Here is a 21,864-nt window from a genome sequence, read left to right as displayed (position 1 = left end):
ACAGGATGAAATTATCACCCAATAATAAATATTTGCTCATCTAATAGAACAGTGTCTTTCCTTTTGTTCAAGACATTGCATCATCCTGAATGCAAGTAAACAGAGGCGTATTAAAACAAAATATTAAAATCACGCGATAAAAAGGAGGAATTTCTTTCTTAATTTGATATTTTACGACGGCTCCTGCAAGTGAGGAAGCGTCTGACCTTGACAATACACATATTAATCACATTATTTCAATACGTACGTCATGCACCACACACAGCCACTAACCACAAGTCGTTAATTATTCAAACTCTTGTTGTTTTAAACGCATGTATGCTTCCTTGCTGGAAATTATGGCTTTGGGTGCACCTAAACATAGTCGTTGAAAATTTCGGTGGCCTAGTTTTAGTCAGTAATTTCCAATTTCCAAAACGCGCCAAACTTGAGCGCCAACCAAACACGAACCGTTCGGCGTGTGTTCGGACGTATTATGTTAATAAACGATGTTGAAGTTATTGATTAAATAATAGGATGCGAGCGTGTTACATAATTTCGCCCTCAACACCAAACAAAAATATTTACGTTTTAATTTTTTTCCATTTTTTACTAAATTAAAATGCCACACAAATATTTATAAATTTGTCCTTTGATGTTGAAATGTCAACGAACATTGTTTTTATTAAATTTTTTTGTTATTTATTTGTTTTACAATGATTTGAATTTGGAAATATTTGATTATTTAGATTGTGATCTATTTCGGTTGGCGCTGGTGGTGAAATGAAAGTGAAACTAGGGCGACTCACCCTCTTCACTTGAAAGTTATCCTGGCGGAGCGTCTCCTGCACGACCTCCTGGTCGGTGCGCGTCGGCTGCGTCACCGACGTCCGAAAGGTGTCCAAAACGCTGCGGATCGTAAACTTCTTCATTGCGCATTCGTCAATGCGTCTTCGCGATCGCCCAGAGTCTCATTGCAGCATTGCCCAAGAATAAAATCAGCCGCCACCCAGTCAGTCACTCAGTCACTCGGTCACTGACATAACCGTAATCACAATTAGATTATAACAACTTTCTGACGTTACCAATCAAAGTTTTAAAGTTTTTTTTTATATTCTGCTTGGGTTTTTCTGCTTGTTGATATTATTGAGATTGCTGACAAACGTGTGTCAGTTGATTCGGTGAGTGCTACGCGCTTTGCCACGGAGTTGTTTGCGTGCGAACACTTTTCGCCGGATTTTTCAGGTGTCGTACTCGCGACGATAGAGAGAAAGTGTGTGCGTGTGTGTGTCGGGTTGCTCCTGCTGATCGGACTCAGCGCTGGTCGCGAACTTGCGGGGCGACGTGCCTCCGCGTCAAAAACGCTGCGCTGCGACCTGCAACGCGGCGACGACGACTCTGCGCGTGTGCGCCGCCGGCGCGGGAGGTGTCGATACCGCCGCCGCCGACCTGCCCCCGAATCTAGCGCGCCGCGCTGCAGGAAAATGCGCGCCACCGTTCGGAGAAACTCTCAAGTGCGATTATTTCGCTCTCTTTCTCGCGCACACAACACACACTTACGCATGGACAGAATATGCGGTCCGTCTACTTCGTCGTCGGTTGGAGTTACTGAACATGCAGGAAAACAACTACACAGATTACTACAGCTACGACTACAAATTAAAATGTCTTATTTGCTACGCGTGCTACGGATGCGCCTCGTTCTGGATCATTCCTACTGCAGTTTGTTATTGTTCAACAAGCACGACTGTCAATTGTTGACTGATCGATATGACAGTCAGTCGGCCACATGTTGCGCATGCGCGATGCGCGTCCGCACAGCGAGGTACGACTCGACTGGGAATTTGTATCACTTTCGTACGACGCCTGCAATTTTATTCAATTGTTTAATATAAATCATTTTAAAACTTTTACGTACTTACTGTTGAATGATAGATGTTTCCGTAGTGATTTTTAAATAATGAAATAAACTCAGGACAAAATGTCTTGTCAAGATGTAATTTTTTAAAAATACAAATTTTTGTTAATTTATACGCTTGTCAGTTCAGAACAATGCACAAATTCTTCTACTTTCAATATTTCTTTTTAAATAGTAATGAATTACTTAAAACCCATTATATTCAAAGATTTAATACTTTTAAATATTATATTTAATTTACTCATAGAAGATTAATTATTAATGATTTTTATAGGTATTTTGTGATTTAAGATGTTATTAGATAAATAAAAGAATTAATGGTTTTATTATTTGAATAATACTTTGACGAGTATGCCCGATCTTTACCGGCTTGTGTGTTTTATCCGCTTCCGCACTAAACAAGTGCGGCGCTAGAAGCGCAGTAGATTAATGGCGCAGGTTGCAGCGCAAATGGCGCGACTGGCGCGGGCTGCTTGGCTCCTCAATTAAACACATAATGCGGTAAATTCTTTAATAAATACACAAGCAGATACCGAATAATGCGCCGCGCAAATTAGTTCACATTCCATTGTAGCGATCGTTCGGTGGAATGGTTTCTACTCGCGGCTTGAAACTGAAATTTTTAGAAGGCGAGAAAGTGCTATGTTACGAGCCCGATCCAACAAAAGCTAAAGTGCTCTACGAATCCAAGGTAAACACACAAAAAAAGTATTATCACAGGTGTTTATTTGTGAACTCGTAGGTCAAAGACGTGATCGTAAAAAAGGATGACAAAGGGCGCAAAACTGTCGAATATCTCATTCACTTCAGAGTAAGCTTATATTAACCTGTTTCAATTTGTTAGTGTTTGTTTATGTTGACATTTTAGGGTTGGAATCCTTCATGGGATCGATGCGTCAGTGAGGAATTTATCCTGAAGGATACCGTAGAGAATAGGCAACTACAACGCGATTTGGCTCAAAAATCAAAACTACAATTGTAATTTAATTTTTTTTTTAATCTGATCAAAATTGATTTTTATTTTCATTTTTAGCGGTTCTTACTTGTACCGTAAGGAACAAAAAAAGAAAACTAGTCCAGTTTTACCAGATGATGGAAGTTGTGATAATGTCGTGATGGAGGAGGAGGATGAAAACCAAGAGCTGACAAGCTCAGAGGAGTCCTCTTGTGAGGAAGACACTATTCCACTTGAAGTTACCCCAGAATTGAGAAAAATATTAGAAAACGACCACCGGCAGATACACGAACGTAATAAACTGCATCGCCTGCCAGCGCTACCATCTGTAGTAACCATTCTGGAAACATATTGGAAGTGTTACATCAACAATCAGAAGTTGCTGTCAGAAAAAGGCAATAATCGCGTGCGGAACGGCACTAATGGACAACGCGAGAAAATTAAACCAGAAGTATTGCAGAAGAATATCAATATTGTTCAGGAGTTTCTTGATGGGCTAAGGATCTATTTCGATTTCTGTTTGCCGGACGTTTTGCTTTATAACGCAGAACGAGGGCAGACAGATTTTAAACAAGCGCAAGTTGCTGCGCCACATCTTAAAATTAAAACCGAGTTGTAAGTACTAACATTAAACGAAATAATCATGAATATATTGATTTGTTTTTTTTTATTTTAGTGTAAAAGTTGAAAATTTCGATGAATCTCACGAGTTTACTCAATTTACAAATACCGAAGAAGACGAGCAAAATAACGACGGTGATGCATCAACCCGACCAGCGTCAAGACGACGTTCATTACGCTCTTACCGAAGTCTAGACACTAATAGCAACGGCAGTGTCCACTCGGATTCATCAGTTGGTAAACCTGCCAGGTAAGTTTTACTTATCTTAATTATTTACAAAATGCATTCTTTATTATTTTTGTTTTGTAGCGGTAATAGCGCTGATGTAATCAGTCCGCTCTTCAAAATTGCAATGTGGAAGGCACTTCCCGACTACGTCTATGCGCAGGAACCCAAACCGCCATGTTTACAATATGGCGCTACCCATCTCGCCAGGCTCTTTGGTAAAAATTACAATAATTTATAAGTTATATGTGAAATTTGAATATATTATTTGATCCACAGTGAAATTACCAGAACTATTGTCGAGCACACAAATGCCCGAGAATAAGATGAAGGTTTTGATAACACACTTGGAAAGTTTCATGGCGTAAGTTTTCAAATATTTATTTCTATTTCTTTGTTAAAACTTTTGTTTTTAGATTTTTAGCTGAACATAAGGAGTGGTATACGGACGATGTCTATATTCACGGACACAAATAATTTTAAAAGGTAAAATCTTGTGTAAAAATATTTTAATTTACTTTTAAACTGTCTCATCTTACTATTTATTGTAATATTTTATTTAATGCTGTTGCAAACAAAATAAACGCAATCTCAGTGATATCCGTTTTATTTGGTAACAAAATCGAAGATATAATTATTTCATATGTGTTACATTGGTAATAAAGTAATACAATAAATAATTATTTATACGGATAAATCGATACAACGACTTAAAACGAATGGTTAATCATTCTTAAAACATCTAAGAATATAAATTAATGTATGTAAGCTTCACTTTTCTATTTTATATCTTCCTGCATATGAAACTTACCAAACTAGATTAGAAATTAATTAGGGAGTTAGTCTTTAGTCAGTTAAATCACTTTAACATGAAATATAGGTTATGCTTATATACTACAAAATAATAATGGGTGATGTTGGTTGCCTAGTGTTATTGTCCCGCCATGTAGTCTAAATTATAAGGTTTAGTTCACCAGTAGCAGTTTAAATCTTTTAGAGTCTATTTCATATGTGCGGCAAATTCAGTATTGAAAGCAATTTCCTAAGATGACTAGGTAGACAACGTTTGCATCGGTAATTATACTCGTATAGTTATTGCATAAATTTTATCACCAACATTTGCGGACGGATTTGTAAACCTTAATTCGTAAAAAAACGCATACGTACATAGTTTAACGTCCTGATCTAAAAGGCAATGTGCTTTTGGTAACAGTCGGAGTGGTAGTTTTTGTAGAACTGGATGTGGTGGGTTTCATAAACGATGAACTTGGTCTTGGTGGCTTTACATTGAGTCCACTTCCATTTGTAACAGTACCCGTTCTAGTCGAAGTTAAAGGAGTTTTGTTAAGCAATGATCCACTTGTGGATTTAATGCTTGGTACACGAACCAAGCCGATTTTGTTCGATATATTGCTTCCTGTTGAGGACTTTAATGGCGATACACGTTTTACGGTATTCGTGGAAGTGGCACTATTCAATGAACTTCTTGAACTCACAATTGAGTTTCTCGAATTTGATCTTTGTACCGAAGGCTTTCTTGAAGAAGAGTTTGATGTGGAAGAGTCACGTCTTAAACTTGACGTACGCCGTGGTAATGTTGCGGTTTTATGTAATGGAGAAGTTGGAGATGTCCTAGTAGACGCTGTTCTATCTAATCTGTTAAATTTCTGCACTAAATTTTGAGTTTTACTTTCGCGTTGTGATTTTATCAAAGATGGACGTTCGGGTGTTGCTCGTTTATTAATTATCTTCGGAGTGCTGGGTTTTTCTTTCTTAGCGCTTGTTTCCTGCGGATCTGTCTCGTAGTTCCCTGAGGAAGCCCCTTGGCTAGGGGATTCTGACATGAGACTTTGGGTTTCTTCGAAACCTTCATCATTTTCTTCTTTTGCTGACAACTTCTTTTCTAATTTCAGTTTATTATCTTTAGTGATACTCTCCGGTGTTGTTTTCTTATCAATCGCCATCTTAATTTCAGTTTGATTGATATCAGTAAGGTTTCTTAATCTTTTTCTAGGTTCTTTAACTTCTTTATCTTGATTTGTCATGGTTAAGTCTTTAGAAACAAGTCTTTCCTTCCAGTTCTTTAATCTTGTATCTTTATCATAATGCACTTCTGGTTGAACAGTCTCTACACTGGTTTCAATCTGATGCACCGGTGTTTTTTGTGTTTCTACAACCGCCTCAGTTGGTTCCTGCTGTTCTTGTTGACGTTTATATCGTCTGGTACGCCTAGCAGCTGAAAACCGATCGAATTGACCATCTCCCAATGATAATGTAGCATCCATCTCATCTGTAGGTCTACACTGAGTTCTCCTGCAAGGCGTAGGTGCAACTGGTTCACGTTTATCTACTGGAGTAGGTGTAAACACTCGCCTTGTAGCTGGAGGTGTTTCAATGTTATCTTGATCAATCTCTACTTTATTACTGATGTTTGGTGATGAGGAAGTGGCTGTTACATCAAACGATTCTGTTTTTGTCATTTTTGTTGGTGGTGGTGGCGTATCGCTAGGTTTGCGGATATAAATTGTCAGCTTATCAGTAGCTGGACGTCCCCCAAGCAAACTAATTAATTCTTTGCGTTGATTCAAATCTTCTGTTGCTTCTATAGGAGGCGAATTGATAGGAGTGATTGATTTATAGCGAATTGAATTCTCTTTCGTTTGTTCTGTGCTGTTGGCAACGTTGAGATTGGACTTACGCCAAGCTGATTTGTCCTTGAATTGTGGCTGGACATCTTCCACAGTCTCCATTGCCCCGACCACATCAGTGCGATCGATTGTACTGGAAGGTTTCCAATCGGGATGAACTTTCCTGTACGTATTTTGACTCCCAGAATAAACCTGTTTACCTTCTGGTAGAGTATCAAGGGTGTTACTTCTATCACTTTCCGAGTCTACCTCTAATGATCTACGGTTTGCTTCCCGTCTCTTTTGTATACTATCATCTTTCTCGTTTGCTTGCAACCAGGACTCAATCTTTTGCCTCCACTCTTTTGGTTTTTGTTCTTCTGGAGTATGTGCATGTGCACTTCCCAAACTATGAGGTTGGTCGGGAACAATTGGCTTGCATTCACTCAATGGCGATGGACTTGAAGGTCTTTCTCTATCAGAAGCAAAATCAGCTCCTAACAATGCAGGTCTCTTTCTGAAAGATCCACGAGCTCTCCTTGCCCAGGACCTATCCAGACTACCCCAAGATTTTCTTTCTCTACTAGCATCGTTTCCAGAAGTCCTTAGGAAGTCCATTAAACTACCTTCGTCCTCCTCAGTCATAACACGACTTTTACGTCGTCGTATACTACCCGTTGGTGTGATATCCGGTGACTTTTCGTCTCCTCGACCAAAGGAATCACTATTATTACCGTTGAAACTACCCAGTCTCCTTCTGGTAACCGAAGGTGATCCTTGAATAGATAACTCGTCTTCAGAAGTCATAGCTGATGAAGTCGTTGGAATTCGTTTCTTCCGTTGGGGGTAACCGGGTCGATTGTCGTAGATTTGCATGTCGTATGCTTCGTTGTCAGGTGTCGTTGCAGCTAAACTTTCCACTAAACAAAAAGAGATCATAGCCTACTATATAACTCTAATATAAATAATGGTTAACATACTTTGTCGTCGTTTAGTTGCGAGCAATTCTTCTCTTTGTCGTCTTCGCGCTTGAGCCTGTTCTTCTTGAACACGTCGTCGTTCGTTTTCCAATAACGCTTGTTTGAACTTACAATAGAAAAGATGGAAGATACGGAAGCATTCCTCGAGTTTAAAACAATTGACGTCTTCACAAAAGAAATCCGCGAGATTTTTGCGCACGTTTTCCAACTGGCCCATTACTTGCAGTAAATTGGTGACTTCGTGTTCGGCCATTTGCAAAAAATCATGCATTTGTTGTTTAATATCCCACTCCGTGTTTGGTAATTCAATTTGTTTCTTTATCTTGCGTATTCGCGCTTCTAATGTGTTTATTTCATTGTGTAATTGATCAACTGTATTCCTATAAAACAAATTATGAAAATAAAATAGAACATTTTTAAGGTTAGTTTTTGTTTAAACAATTTTTACTCACTTTGCGGCATCTTCTAAGATATTTACATTATCCGTGAATGATAACAAGGATTTATTACGTTTTTCTGCTTGCTATAAGAAGAATAATATACAAAAAATAAAAAAGCGAAATAACGTATTAAGAAAATATTACCAGGGCAACAAAATGAATCAAATTCATGTTGGGTTTATTGGCACGAATATCCGTAATCTTCTGAAGTGAAGACAGTTTTACTCCAGCAGCATCACCCGCATAACCACCCTATCAACATAACCTTATTTTAAACACACTTTTGGGGTTACGATGGAAAACTTACAGAATTAAGGAAGTTGCCAGATACAAGAATCATATAAAGCACTTCTTGAAGAGGTTTATTTGTCATAAGATCTGGAAACATAAAATTTATTAAATTAAAATAAATGCGTTTAAGTAAGGTTATGTACCTTCAGCTGCAGCTATCATCGCATTGATGCTTGGTTCGAGGTAACCCATGTTGGAAGCAAACTCTTCTTTGAGGAGCATACTTTCAATTCGTAACTTGTAACTGAAATTATTTTGAAATAATTAGATAACATTAGATATCATATTAAATTATTTCTTATACTTTGGAAGACTAGTAAGTTGTAGCAAAAACTTTTCCGCGTTGCCCAGTTTTTCAAAATCACCATCAAAGGATGTCAACATGTCAAGTTCATCTATTTCCGGGAGAATTTTTAATAGACCTTTCAGTTTTTCTGCTCCAATTTCATCATGTTCGCCATTTTTTACCATTTGGATAATATCCGCATTAGAACTGCAATATAAATATTTTAAAAACATTTTTTGTTGGTCAACTGATATCAACATACCTTCTAAATTGTTTTAAAAATATATTCACGTTTAAACTCCTCTTGCCATCTAAGAGAGTAATCTGAAATTTAAAAAATAAGTTTTAGTTGTTATTAAATAACATTTTGTAATAATATTACTTCTGATGTTTCTTTCCGTACTCTTCTATCTGTAACATCACTAGTGGAAGCAGTCGAATCCCTATGACCCATTCGAGGAGAATTCTGCGCAGAAGTCGAATTATTCTGCTGACAAAATAACCCTTCCATTTCACTCCAATCCATATCCGCCATTGGGGAATGTTCATGGTTAAAAGCCAGCTGTGTCCACACATTGTTACTCCCCACGACTTTATTACTCGGAATTTTATTCCAGTTGATAGTCTTCATTTTAATCTTGGGTGCTGGTATCTCCTGTTGCGGCAGTTTCCTCACCATTACATTTTCTTGATGATAGCTTGTTCTATCATCTCGTTTGGGCAACAATTGTGGCATTGTTCCAGAAGGAACAGGAGGAGCTATATTTGGTGGTGGTGGCGGTGGAGGCGGTAGCATACCCGAACTTAATGGAGGTGGTGGTGGAGGTGGTCCCGGTGGGGGAGGCGGTGGACTCGATGGACTTGAATTAATACTTGATCTACGTTGATTTGCTTCCGATTTTTGATGCTGGCAGTGTTGACAAAAAAACTTATTCTGTACGCTTGGTGAGCGTAGAAGTCGAGAGGCATCATCTTGATTCTCCAAAAGGGTAGCGCGGTGGATAAGGCGTTCCGCTGCATCCCAAATAATGTCACTTACTGGTTCTTTGGGATCAATACGAAGAAGGTGTTGAAGTATGGCGAGAAATGGTATTTCTTGTGGTGTTTCCGCAACTTGTTTCAAAATTGCATAAAATACATCCAATGGTGAGTTTAGGTCCACACCATGTGGACCTTGCATACTTTGTGCTTCATCAGAATCACGTTGCTCGTCAAAAACGTCTAATTGGACAGCTAATTCCGGTTCTGCTTCAGCACATTTTCTAAAATAAATGTTTTTTCAATTTTTTTAAACTTTGGATCGTTGTTTTGGACATATAGTAAAATTCTTATCACAAATGAGTAATAGGTACATATGAATCATTTTGATTACTTCATAACGGTTTAATGCTCACCTGAGGTTATTCATCACCGGAAGCAAGTTACATCCTGCGTACAAAGGAAACATAAGTCAAATTTGGTCAACACAAATTAACACCATAAATTACGCACCTATAAATTCATTCCGAAGACGAATACGATCGGTGAGTCGCGGTGTCGAGATGATTAAACAATTCACAAACGCTACCAGCGCTGTTTGATAATCCACAGCATTTGAAAAATCCAATTCTTTTACGATTAACGTTAAACGATAACGTTCACCTTTTAATTTCTAAAAAAAATATTTTTTAACATTAAATACACTTTTTATATAAAAATATATTAAATACTCTGTAATGGTCTAGTGTTTCGATTGCTCGTGCATGTCCTTGCTCGTTATACACACAAAGGGCAGATAACAACTCGAAGACTTGTTTCTTCACAGCAATATTACTGGTATCCAACGCTGCCGCCAATTTTCGCACATATTCCGGATTCTCAACGATGAAATCCAAACCAATTCGTGAATCCATTTTATTTAATTAAAATTTTTAATTAAATGCTTTAAACTGCAACACACAACTATTATAATTGAAATATGCTAATTTAAAATTTGATTAATCAATCGCGCACGAAATAATTATTAAATGTTTTCTTCGCGAGCGTGATTTGTGCGACTCATGCGAGCGTATCGAGCACTCTGCAGGACGCAGGACGCCTGCCAACTTACCAACTAACATTAACATCCAGCGCAAGTATGTTGGTTCGTGGCGGCGAAAAACATTCGATTGTTCCGAGTTACAATCCTGCTCAAGTAAATTTAGTAAACATTCCTTGCAGTGTACCCTAATGCGTTAATTCTTATCGGACTTATTCAGCACTAAGGATTTCTTGTTGCAATTTTAGTTGAGTGTAATTTCTTGCATAGTTTAAGTTTATATTTATGTGGGTGTGTGGATGAAAAGGGAATAAATTATTATGCGGAACTGGAACTCAGATTTCTATGTGGTAGTGAAGCGTAACCGGCGAGCGTTTTGCGTTTATTGATCTTTTTACGGGCGAAATTTCCATTTCGTTTGTCCTCAATTTCGCTTTTCTTTTATTACGGTTTCTTATTGTGTACAATTGTATTAATTTGAATTTATATATTTTAATAAGCTCTGACGTCACAAGTTTGTATTTTGATATTTGTAATGAATCACAAGTCGATTTATTGATATTTGCGCTTGCAGTTAACACCGACTAGGAGAATATTTATCATGTCTACTTTAACGTTCAATAAACTGTGTCAAAATATGCAGGGAACATGTCCATCTCGTTAATAGTCGTTTAAATTCAGCAAATTCCATTAAAAATGTCCGTGAAATAAATTTTATTACTTAAACTCAGCGCAATAAACCAGAAAACAAACACAAATAACAAGTGAAAACTTTTCGATAAATCTACGCATTAGTAAACACATTATTAACATGGCTGCCGTACAAGTACAAATTGCATTCGTACGAAAGTTCACCCCAGATCGAAATTGATGATAGAACACGTGTAATTGGATATTTATGGTGCAACTCGTCGTGATTATGGCAATGCATTTGAATATCATATGCGATATTGCATCTTCCGGCCGAGAGAAAAGCGCAGTAAGTAAAGTTTGTTGCTCGAATGTGCATTTAGTGCTTGTCAGCCGCTTGCCTAATATGTACACCTAAATACTTCGTGTCTTTGGCCACGTACGCCGCTGCCACCGGAGGCACGAACCGAACAGGAAGACGACGGACATCTGAAAATTGCAATTTGAATTCTAATATGATGAAAATGCACAATTCTACTTCCGTTGAATTTCAATTTCATTCTTCCATAACTGGAATTTTCAAGTTTTATTTAAAAAAATTAAATATTGACTTTTTAGTGAGCATATAACAATTATAGTTGTGCAAGTTTAAAAACCTTCTAAATTATTAAACAAATAAACAAACCAACGATTGGCACTCAAAATATTTACTTTATTTTATTATTCATCATTCCAAAACTTGACCACTTGAAATATGACGAATAAAATCAAACCAGACGCTCGAATAATAAAAAAACCTGGCGCCATTAATTGATTATACCTTGGTCGCCATTTTTGATAAACTAATTATATTAGATAATTTAAAATTTTATGAAATTAATGGATATGTGTCGCAGATTTTAATTTTTATATATCCATATTTTTAATTTTTAATACCGCAAGCGCACAAATGTGCGGTGCCACGCTTAAAATGGCGTTATTAGATCATCACCTTGGACTGATTCTTCCCAATTTGGTATTATCACTTCAATGCAGGCCGCGGGCGCACACATCGCGCGAATGTGTCTAGTTCACACATCGATGCATTTTTTCTTCTTGGTTGGTCTCAGCATCAACAGGAGACACTAATTAAACATTCACGAAATATTACAGCATCATGCGTTTCAAATTAAACACACTGTAGTTAGCAAGCATAAGTTATACATTCTGTAAAAGAAAATGGAAACTGACATATGGGCATAAATCCGAGACGTAAATAGAAGTAGCACTGATTGATCAATACTCGCTGATAGTCGTAAGTCGACATTGGACTGATCGAAGGTTAGGTTACCATCTTTGCTATTACAAAATAAATTAATTATTTATTGATTTTTTATTGGAAAACAAAATAAAATTTTATTTCTCTGCAATAATTTTCAAAAATATATTTATATTATTTACAATGAATAAGATATTTTGCAGAAATTTATTGTTTAGTTGTTAAAAAATTAGATTTTAGTTTATAATTTTTAAACTCGCGGAAAAACGTTTCGATATTTATCAAGGTGTTTAGTAAGCATTTTGTGCAGCAACCAAGCGATTACAATAATGTATGTAATATTGTCGTAAATTGCGCGGTAAATTTATTGGAATTGACGGAAACACAGCTCGTCGCTGGTTTTATAAGGGCAACAATAAGAGTGTTGTATAATTAGCGGATAATTAGTGTTTGCTCAACTGGTTATTATTCAAATTAAGTTTGAACAAGACTAACTCCATGCAATCAACAAGTATCATCGAGATTTTAAAAAATATATTTAAGTAAACAAAACTTTATGCAAATTCAAACAAATGCAAAATAATTTTAAAGAAAAGCATAAATAACAAAAGAGAAAAGGTCATATTTCACGGAGAATTAAAGTCATTTTGTTGTGAATTTAAAGTCATCATTGGAAATTAGTAAAAAACATCATAAAATGCAAGAAAATTTTATTGTTTTAATGGAATTCACTTAATATAGTGCCATTTGTGTTTTATTAATAGAAAATCATAAATATATATTGACTTATAACAATTGCAAATATCATTTCTGCAATTCAATGCCATAATTGACACATCTTCATTTACCGCCAATTTTAAAGATTGTTTTATTACTCATTTAGCAAAATATTAACAAAACTTGATTATTACTGTCACATCCTGTATGTATTTTAGTAATTAAGTAAGTTGTGCAACATACTTACTATTCCTACAATTCACTAGTACCCAGTAATTGTCATATTTGTTTATTGACTGATACACGTTGTGCATTTATGCAATTACTGCCGTCGGTGTCGTGTCGATACGCTATCATTATCTCAATTATCTCATAAGCAAACCGCTTATTAAACAAACAAAAAGAATGTAGGAAATCCTCCAGCATTTGTATAGCATATTCACTGAAAGAGAATTTATCGCATTTTCGTGCGCAGAATGCAAACTTTTATGATCTGCCATTTTTGTATTTCCGCTATCAATACAAAGTAAATAGTAGTAAAATAGTAAAATTCACAGGTAAACATAGGAAACCAGAAGGAAACATATGCGTTGAAATATTTATTCAACTCAACGACAATGATTTATAGGCAAATAGAAATCGATGTCTCGATAAGTGATAATCTACACTTCAAATAGGAAAACAAAATTAAAACGCGCATAGAAATTTGTTTAATATTTGCTGCTTATTATGTCTTTGCTGTTTGCGAGCAAATTTATATTGATTTTATCTACTCAGATATATGAAATTTAAGATGTCAATTGTGTTGGCTTGCTGGCAATCGACACTCGGCAGCGTTTGTTTGCAGTTGTTCGACGAAGAGTTTGCAAAACGCGTGAGCGTCAAACGACGCCATTCGATTCAAGGAAACGTAACGCAACATCTCACATCATGATACGATCCTCATTAAACTACACGGGCATGAATCACATGTGTGTTTTTTTGTTTTAGAAAATTGTCTATGAACTTGGATCGAATCATTTCAAAAATTTTATAAAAATTTACAATTTTCATGCCTTGGTGATCAAATCATTAAATAATGACGTTATTATTCAATGAACAGCGCCATCTGGTTAGTATTTTTATGTCAACTTCACGCCTCATTGGACTTGTGAGTTGTTGTTTGCTTTGGAGTCCTCTCTTCGAGAGGCCAAGAGAAAGAAGCATAAATATCGCGTTACATCACATTAGCACCGCCGTCATATCGCACGCTACTTGCGCGTTTTCCCATTGTTTGCGGGCGGTCTAATGACCGCCGAGTGTAAATCGATAAATGTTACTTATTGTGCGCGCCGCGAGTGTGACATTTCGTGCGATGTGAAATCAAACGATGAATAAACCCGTAACTCACCACAATGGCGCACGAGTGTACTTAGCTTATGCTTTATCGCTCGATTTCATCACTAAGCAAGCTGAAAATATTTTTGAAAAAAAAAATAATTTTCCAAAAATATAAAATAACAATTTAAGCTTAGATATAGATTAACATCTTGAAATAAACTCCCAGGTTATAATTTAAGCGTGTGCCGTGCGTAGGTGCATCGGTCGAGTTTCGAAGCGTTTTGTTGTTTCGCCATTTTTTCAAGATTGCCACATGTGCGCAAACAACATGGCGTCGGGTGTCTAACAGTGTAACTGAGACAGGCGGCTATAATTTACGAATCGCCAACATCACATCCGAAGACACACCAACATTTACCCACGACAAACCGCAAGAAAACCTTTAGAATCAAATAGTGACTGCAGTCATACGCTTAGTCATCACAACTTTTTAGTATAAAGACTCTAAAGTATAAACCTTTATTTTTAGAGTTTTTAGATGGATTATAATTAAAACCGTTTAAATTTTAAAATCGATTTACACGGAAATTATGCCCTTAAGAGAATACGAAACGTTTTAATCTTGTTTCGAATGTAAGAAGAGCTTTAATGAAATGTTTTGTTATTTTATGTCCATGCTGGTGATGAAATGTGCGGGTCGTAATTGTATAATTGGATACAAATTGAAAGAGCAAGCGTCGTCTTGCTTGCAGGTCAGATGTGCGTACTGTGTCGGGGCCTAAGCAATAAAAGTAATTCTAATTGGTATAACTCGCTCGTTAAAATTTAATGACTGCTTTTATCGTTCAGGTTCAGCTTGGCAAACAACGAATGAAACAAGACAATTATAATCTATTTTGTATAAAATTTTGGGGCGAATTATTTCGACTTTTCAAATTTAAATCATTTCTGCCTGAAATTAAAAAGTTTTACGTGTTGACGTATTAAATATGTTAATGTTTTGTTATGTATGAAAGCTTTTAGCTGATCCGACAGACGGACACGGAACATTTAACTAATCCCCAGATTTCTTGCTCCAATTATGCACGATTATCAATTCAGATTTAACAAATCGACGGTTTCCGACATCCACAGCCATGATTGCGACATCGCATACATGAAAACGTTTGTCTACACCTTGCATAAATTAATAATAATCAGACATACATATATCACATTAGCCAGATCGACTGCTCAATGCAATTTCAATTTCATATTCAAAAACTATATTCAAATTGCATACGGGATTATGTAATGTTAAGATATTGTGTTGTAATTGTTTATAAATCTGATACATTTAAATATGTATTTAATTTGGGTAGGTACATAGACTATTATCGGGAAAGTACGAAACTGGAATGATATTGAACTTTATTGTTTAGGCAGTAAAATAACATATTTGTACCGAAACTCATAGATCAATAATATAAAAATGAATCGCAAAATCTGTTAGTAAGCGCATAACTCAACAACGCCTAGACCAATTTGGACAATTCTTTTTTTAAATATTCGTTAAAGTTCAAGGATGGTTTTTACGAGAAAAATTCGAATAATTGCGGGAAAAACCCTAAAGACAGCCCTTTTCTATAGGATAAAAGTTGGCATTGAGATTCATTCACAGTTATAGTTAAATAGTTGAATCCGAGATGGCACGTTGAGGTGCATTATTAGCAATTCTTTATTTAATTAATTTTTTTTAATAAAATTGCGAATCTTATTGATAGAATTGACTCATACTATGTCTAGAACAAGAGAGGAAAACCGAATTACATTTTTATTAATCACTAGCGGCACGATGTCGCGGGCAAAAGCTAGTTATAAATGAAAATGAGTTTTATTGTTTGTTTGTGACGCTGTCACGTAAAAACCACCGAACTAGTTTTGAAAGATTTTAATATAAAGATTTATTTAACCAAGGAAAGGCATATAGTGTATTTTTTGTCGCCGAAATGTAAATATAGAATGTAAAATAAGAGACGAAAGTTGATATTGAGATTCAATCATAGTAATTCATCCCACGCCATCCTGGCGCTAACGTTCTTTATTAGAATTTTTTATTTCTGAAATATGAAACAAATTGAAACAAAATCATTTAATAATAATTAATTTAAGACAACATTTGTTGATTAAGCCGTACAAAATATTTAGGAACTGCTTGTTTTGGGTAAACGTATATTTTTGATCTATTAAAATTAAATATTAGCAAGTAATCCGATATTAAAACGAGAAACTTATGTTGCATGTAATAACATAAAACTTTTAATATATTTCTATAATGTTATAATAATGTCGGTAACATGAAACGCGATTTTTAACAAGAATTTACATAACTCAGTGTAAATTTTTATGCAACGAAATTTATTAATGTTTGCTCAGTGTCGCGGTGTCGCATTACATTTTCGAAAATATCCTGATATAATATATTCGTATAATAAATTACTGCCCGCCTAATTTCAGATTTATGAGCCATTATGCGATGAATTAGGAAATCCAATAATCATAATTAACGTCATTATACGGCGTACACAATCCATTACAATATAATACACTGATCTGCGCGCGCTTAGCTGAATGCGAACTGGTTACTCTCCTAATCAAAATCTAATAGGAACACTAATCTAATTAACATGCAGAAATGTATTCAGATAGCGAATGCAGCCAGTGTGGAAGTGGGAGAGTGATAATATGACGATTAATAAGCGTTATAATGGCGTGCGTTAATGTGTTTGTTATGATGTGCTATATTTGTCAGTTTTAATGGCTTAATTTTGTGAGGTGCATGTTGCACAGTGGTAAAAAAAGTAAATTATAAAGGTGAAGAATAATGTTTAATTAAATTAATATTAATATTAATGTAAATCGTCGCTCTTTTTTTTGCTAAATTACAGAAATTTTGTCATTTGCATATTTGTTGAGGTTTTTTATATTTTATTACACTTGAAAAGATCTCAAACAAAAACCAAATTTGAACGTTTAACACTTTTTGAAATGATTAAAATTGAAAAATTAAAATGATTAATATTTTATATTAAAATACTAGTAATTTCATCGTTAAAAATCTACAATTAGCCATTTACAACTTTCTTCATGCAGATATTTTTGCTGAAATTGTTAGTTTTGTTGTATTTAATTTCATTTTATTACATTTTTGTTTAAATTTATTAAACTCACGTAAAAACCTACTTTCCGTTTACACAAACTTAAACAAACTACAATTGTGTGCCTGTGTTTAGTGCCTTTGCACACCTCTGAATAGGACCGATCGGAAAAGTGACGTTCGTATTGTTGTTTTTACTTTGATTGATTTATTTATTAAAATAATGATCCACTTGGCAGTTGATAAAAGCCAAAATTTGTATTTTGTATTTCATGATACAAGTTTCCATAAAACTTTAAAAAAAAATTTAAAATTTAGAATTCAATAATACTACAATCAATTCTCAGAAACTTGATATAAATTCTTTTGACACAAAATGATAACAAAATTACAAGCAACTCTATAAACGTAAACTTTTAAAATTGCAATTATTATCCTTTTCGGTCCATAATCATACACATATCGAAATTGAAATATTGGCAATTCGATCCGAATTTGGATATTCGTTCAATTTGCAAATATGTAGCAAATTGCTACTAGCAATATAAAATATGAAACATGTAACATTCTCTTCGCAAAAAATCACATTTAAACGATATTGCGCGAATAAAAAAAGTATTATAATGACTTATAATAAATATGACATTAATGATAATAACGATAATACGAATTACGTTTGCGGCGAACGAAGCGAGCGCCCAAATATGGCGATGGCTCATTAATTAATAAATTAGTTTAATAAAATGCGCACAATATTACATTATAGGCTCAATGTCAACTTATTAAATAACTGAAACGTCAACCAAGAGTTTTTAATACATTCTGCAATGTTTTCTCTTTATGAATAATTAGACAGACATTAATACCGTCGTAAATCAGTTGTGGCGTAAACAAAAATGAAAGATTTATTGTAGATTAATTGAAGATTAAACTTACGTGATATTATAATCGTTGGATTTTCAATCGTTTTCCTGGGCGCACATTATGCGCGGGTAAAATTTCGTTTTCGTTTTCGCTTCGCCGTGAAATATATTCAACGACAATCGTGAGTCGTGGTCGCGTCCGGTCCCGCGTGCAGCGCTGCGTGCTCGCTCAGCCTCGCGTTCCTCGATGGTCGCGCGTTTCGGGACCACATGGGAATTGGGCGCACGTTTGCGCGCCAAGGGAGCGCCCTACGCGCCTCGCACGTCACGCAATGCGCTCTGCGCATGCGAAATAGCCCAGACCATCGAAAATCCCGCAACTTACACTGCACTCTCGCAGATCGCTGTCACACTCACACAATGTTTTACATAAAAGTTTACACACATTCAAAACAACTTAGAAAACTTTTTAAAAGTATTTTCAGCTTTTAAAATCGATTTAATAATTTTTTTAATTTTAAATTTTTTATTGTGAATTGATTAGGACCGGACGAACCGAACTGGCTCTCGTTCGCAACTACCGAACGAGTTGCAAGGCAGGCGAACACAAGCACCATGTGTGTGAGTGTCGTGTGGTTGTTGGCGATGGCGATGGCGTGGAGGACGGCCTTCGGACGCGATGCGATTTTCAACATTTTCAACGACGTTCAAACTTCAAACGACGCCATCGCCTGCATTGCAGTGCAGGCATGGACTCGTAATTACTATTTTCATAAGCCAATATGACCTCAACATTACTTAACATCATTTTGGGTAAGTACCTTGTGCGATTCTTCCAGAATTCAATATCGGGCTTATTAAGAGCAGCGCCTTCTGGTGTCATTTAATCAGATATTAAAAAAACATTTTACAATTTTCGATTTTTGTGTGTTTTTTTAATTTTGTTAATTTTTATTTTAAACCGGCCCTGATTGTATTTGCGTGCGTGTGTAAAATTTGCAATTGTTTGAAAACACCTGCTCGACGCGAGATGCACTCATTATTCGAAAGTTAATGATTTTAGTAATAAACATTTATGAGAATCTTACTTGGATTCTTCTCATCGCACAAAATTAATTAATAGGTACATAATTAAAAAGCACAAGGAAGAATGCAGTGTGAAGAGTTTGATAGTCTCTTAAAAACTTAACACAATTTTAACAAAACAAAAGCTTAAAATCTAAAATCTAACTAATTCATTAAAGCATTTTACCGTTATTTTAACACATAGTTTAGCATTTTATGATTTTTATTCAGTTAAATCCTTTTGTTTTATAAGTATATCGTATAAGATTTAGAAAATTGTTATTTTATTAATTGTTATATCTTATATATATATACAGAGGGTTTAAATAATTTTATTTGAAAATGGCGTATGTGTGAGGAGATGTGGTAATCGGCGTGATGATTCCAGCTGTTTTGCGTTTGCTTAAAGCTGTTTTAAATGCACTTTCACTCTCGGATTGCTTGGAAATCTAGTGCTTCGTCGCACTATAGCGATAAATAAATAATTTATTCGGTCTGTCATTTTGTTAATAATTGCGTAATTTACATACGACAATTGTTACTACCCACATAGCGCAACTCAATCACAACTCATATTTCTTAGTTTTTGGTTAATATCAGTCAATTTTTAGATGTAACTTGAACAGTTTTTTTTTTATCTTTTACAACTTATTAAATAAGTAACTAAATTTTTAGTCTTTCTGGAAGTGTTTTTGAATATTTTAATTTTGTGTACATAAAAATAAATACAATTTAGCAATCTTGATTTTCTTGATAAACCAGTAGTCAGTGGAAGATTGTTGAAGAGCGAAGATGTTTTTTTGCTGTGATTTTTTCGTAATTTATGTATCATGGGCGAATCACAACCGTTCGATGTGATTCGCACGTGGGACGAACATGTTTGTCAAGCCAACCTGCCACACTATCCGAAAAGACAGGTACAAACAAGTGAATTTATGAGAAATAAATAAAATTAATATTTAGAGCAGACAATATCAATATTTTTCCATGGTGTACATTGAAGAATACTTTTGCAACAATGTTTCACATTCATATATGATACGTCATGCCCAATAGTAAGGTTTTTAAATCGTGAAAAGTAATACTAATACTAATAATGTAGTCTTTGCTTCCTCAAAATAAGGAACTCTAAAGAGAACTGAATGGAGCTTAGAAATATGCGACCATGTTTTGATTGCTGCAGGCGCCCAGTTAAGCATGACTGCAACCCGCAAAAGGTAGTGGGTGAAACCTGGTTAACATTGAATCGATGCATTTCTTTAGTCCCTTACGCTGCCCCAACCTACCGAATTGACCACAGGTATGAAGAAGCAGTCTCAAATATAGTTATTTTTGCAGACTGACAAGAATACTGCCTTAAATGAAATCTAACAGCCAAAAATAAAATATTTTAAATAACCTAATTGAAGAATATACTTACTTAGTCCAATTCAAGTGCAATTCGTTATTCTTTTGGTAAAGTTTCGTCGCTTACACCGTTCGGTTATCATTTATTTAAAAAACCTCATGTTATGGTACGCAACCAAGTATGCACCTCACTAGATGCTAGGTTACTTGCAACTCGGATTAGAATAATTCCTACTTGCCTTGAGTAGTTAGCACTGGATAAGTGACAGGTACCAAAACGTATTTATTGTTTATTTACGTATAAACTCCAAATGATTGACATTTAACGAATGACAAGCAGTTTATACACAAACTATCTGCATTCCTGTCCATTTCATCTGCAATATAAGTTGTAACATAGCTGAATTACAAAATTTTAGTACTATAACTTGTAAGTATTGATTATAAATAATCTATCAATAATTCTAGTATAAGTATATTACTACAATCAAGATCCTAAATTATTAAATGAATCGAATTATAGGATTGTCACAGAATGGCTGGTTGTGTGCCATGTTTTATAATTCCACTGCTTCTCTTCATTTTCCATCGATACATTCAACCTATTCTACTAAAATTCTGGAATCCATGGGAGAAAAAAGTTGAAGGGGTTGATGGCCAAGTGGCAGAAGACACTAAAGCCAAGCAAGATCTTAATATGCAGTGTTTATCAAACTGGTCATGCCCTTGTGCTGTTAGAAAAGACCCCACTGCTACCAGCCAGAATGAAACTGCAGAACCAGTGGAATGTAAGAAAACAAATTGAAGAGGTAAAAACACTGAAATATCAAGAATCTACTAGCGTTTTTATCTATAAAGGTTCAATTGTGGTCAAATGAAGTTTATTATTTGACAAAATATTCTTGTTAGCTTAGTTAAATGATTGATGATAAAGGCACTATTGCAACCTGTTTAATTTGAAATCCTCAACACTAAGAAGTTTTTGGTTTATTATGGGTATTGTGTGTATAACTATACAAACTAGCTATAAGAATATTTCATTTTAAGTATATATTATTACTTGTTATTCAACTGTGAATAAACATTTAAAATGATATCGAAATTGCAGAAGTAAATCAAACGCAACCGTACTTAACTGGCGATAAAAATTCGATTGAAATCATTCCACTGAAAAGTTTCACATTAACA

General features: G+C 35.2%; 3 protein-coding genes across 7 annotated transcripts in view; 1 reads left to right on the top strand and 2 right to left on the bottom strand.

The window, feature by feature from the left end:
• The window catches only part of Tomosyn (syntaxin-binding protein tomosyn), a 62,945-nt gene extending 61,159 nt beyond the window's left edge, over positions 1–1,786 (bottom strand). For 3 of the 4 annotated variants that reach the window (XM_065313220.1, XM_065313219.1, XM_065313221.1), the window contains exon 1: positions 789–1,785. In XM_065313220.1, coding sequence (XP_065169292.1) covers positions 789–911 — 123 coding nt within the window. In that variant the 5' untranslated portion in view covers positions 912–1,785. Of the gene's footprint in view, positions 1–788 lie in introns of all 4 variants that reach the window. The other variant, XM_065313218.1, reaches the window with a different exon arrangement.
• Positions 1,787–2,311: 525 nt separating this feature from the next.
• msl-3 (male-specific lethal 3) lies at positions 2,312–4,297 on the top strand. Its single transcript, XM_065313325.1, has 8 exons — positions 2,312–2,588; positions 2,640–2,708; positions 2,766–2,875; positions 2,931–3,467; positions 3,529–3,723; positions 3,784–3,917; positions 3,979–4,063; positions 4,116–4,297. The coding sequence occupies exons 1-8, from the start codon at positions 2,487–2,489 to the stop codon at positions 4,174–4,176; spliced, it is 1,293 nt and encodes a 430-aa protein (XP_065169397.1). The 5' UTR covers positions 2,312–2,486; the 3' UTR covers positions 4,177–4,297.
• form3 (formin 3) lies at positions 4,291–18,870 on the bottom strand. Of its 2 annotated transcripts, none has more exons than XM_065313324.1 (13): positions 18,338–18,870; positions 10,033–10,264; positions 9,815–9,974; positions 9,718–9,751; positions 8,706–9,585; positions 8,586–8,647; positions 8,342–8,530; positions 8,181–8,281; positions 8,054–8,124; positions 7,891–7,998; positions 7,759–7,829; positions 7,307–7,686; positions 4,291–7,246 (listed from the first exon to the last, which is right to left on the bottom strand). In XM_065313324.1, the coding sequence occupies exons 2-13, from the start codon at positions 10,213–10,215 to the stop codon at positions 4,872–4,874; spliced, it is 4,614 nt and encodes a 1,537-aa protein (XP_065169396.1). In that variant the 5' UTR covers positions 10,216–10,264; positions 18,338–18,870; the 3' UTR covers positions 4,291–4,871. The 2 variants fall into 2 exon arrangements, with proteins under 2 accessions (XP_065169396.1, XP_065169395.1); XM_065313323.1 differs by having other exon boundaries at positions 10,033–10,251.
• Positions 18,871–21,864: the final 2,994 nt, after the last annotated feature.

This window comes from Atheta coriaria, unplaced genomic scaffold, assembly GCF_025399875.1.
Source record: "Atheta coriaria isolate IRGN ID8LTWV9N9 unplaced genomic scaffold, Caltech_Dcor_3.1 hic_scaffold_10_pilon, whole genome shotgun sequence".
NCBI classification, from domain to species: domain Eukaryota; kingdom Metazoa; phylum Arthropoda; class Insecta; order Coleoptera; family Staphylinidae; genus Dalotia; species Dalotia coriaria.
This window is presented reverse-complemented; position numbering and strand designations above follow the sequence as displayed.

Bases quoted from the DNA above. Each gene is read 5' to 3' on its own strand.
- msl-3 (XM_065313325.1), top strand. From the start codon at position 2,487: ATGGTTTCTACTCGCGGCTTGAAACTGAAATTTTTAGAAGGCGAGAAA. The intron at 2,589-2,639 runs GTAAACACACAA...GTGAACTCGTAG, and splicing joins AAGTGCTCTACGAATCCAAG to GTCAAAGACGTGATCGTAAA. The intron at 3,918-3,978 runs GTAAAAATTACA...TTTGATCCACAG, and splicing joins CCATCTCGCCAGGCTCTTTG to TGAAATTACCAGAACTATTG.
- form3 (XM_065313324.1), bottom strand. From the start codon at position 10,215: ATGGATTCACGAATTGGTTTGGATTTCATCGTTGAGAATCCGGAATAT. The intron at 9,752-9,814 runs GTGCGTAATTTA...CTTTGTACGCAG, and splicing joins TCTTCGGAATGAATTTATAG to GATGTAACTTGCTTCCGGTG. The intron at 8,125-8,180 runs GTACATAACCTT...TTATGTTTCCAG, and splicing joins GATGATAGCTGCAGCTGAAG to ATCTTATGACAAATAAACCT.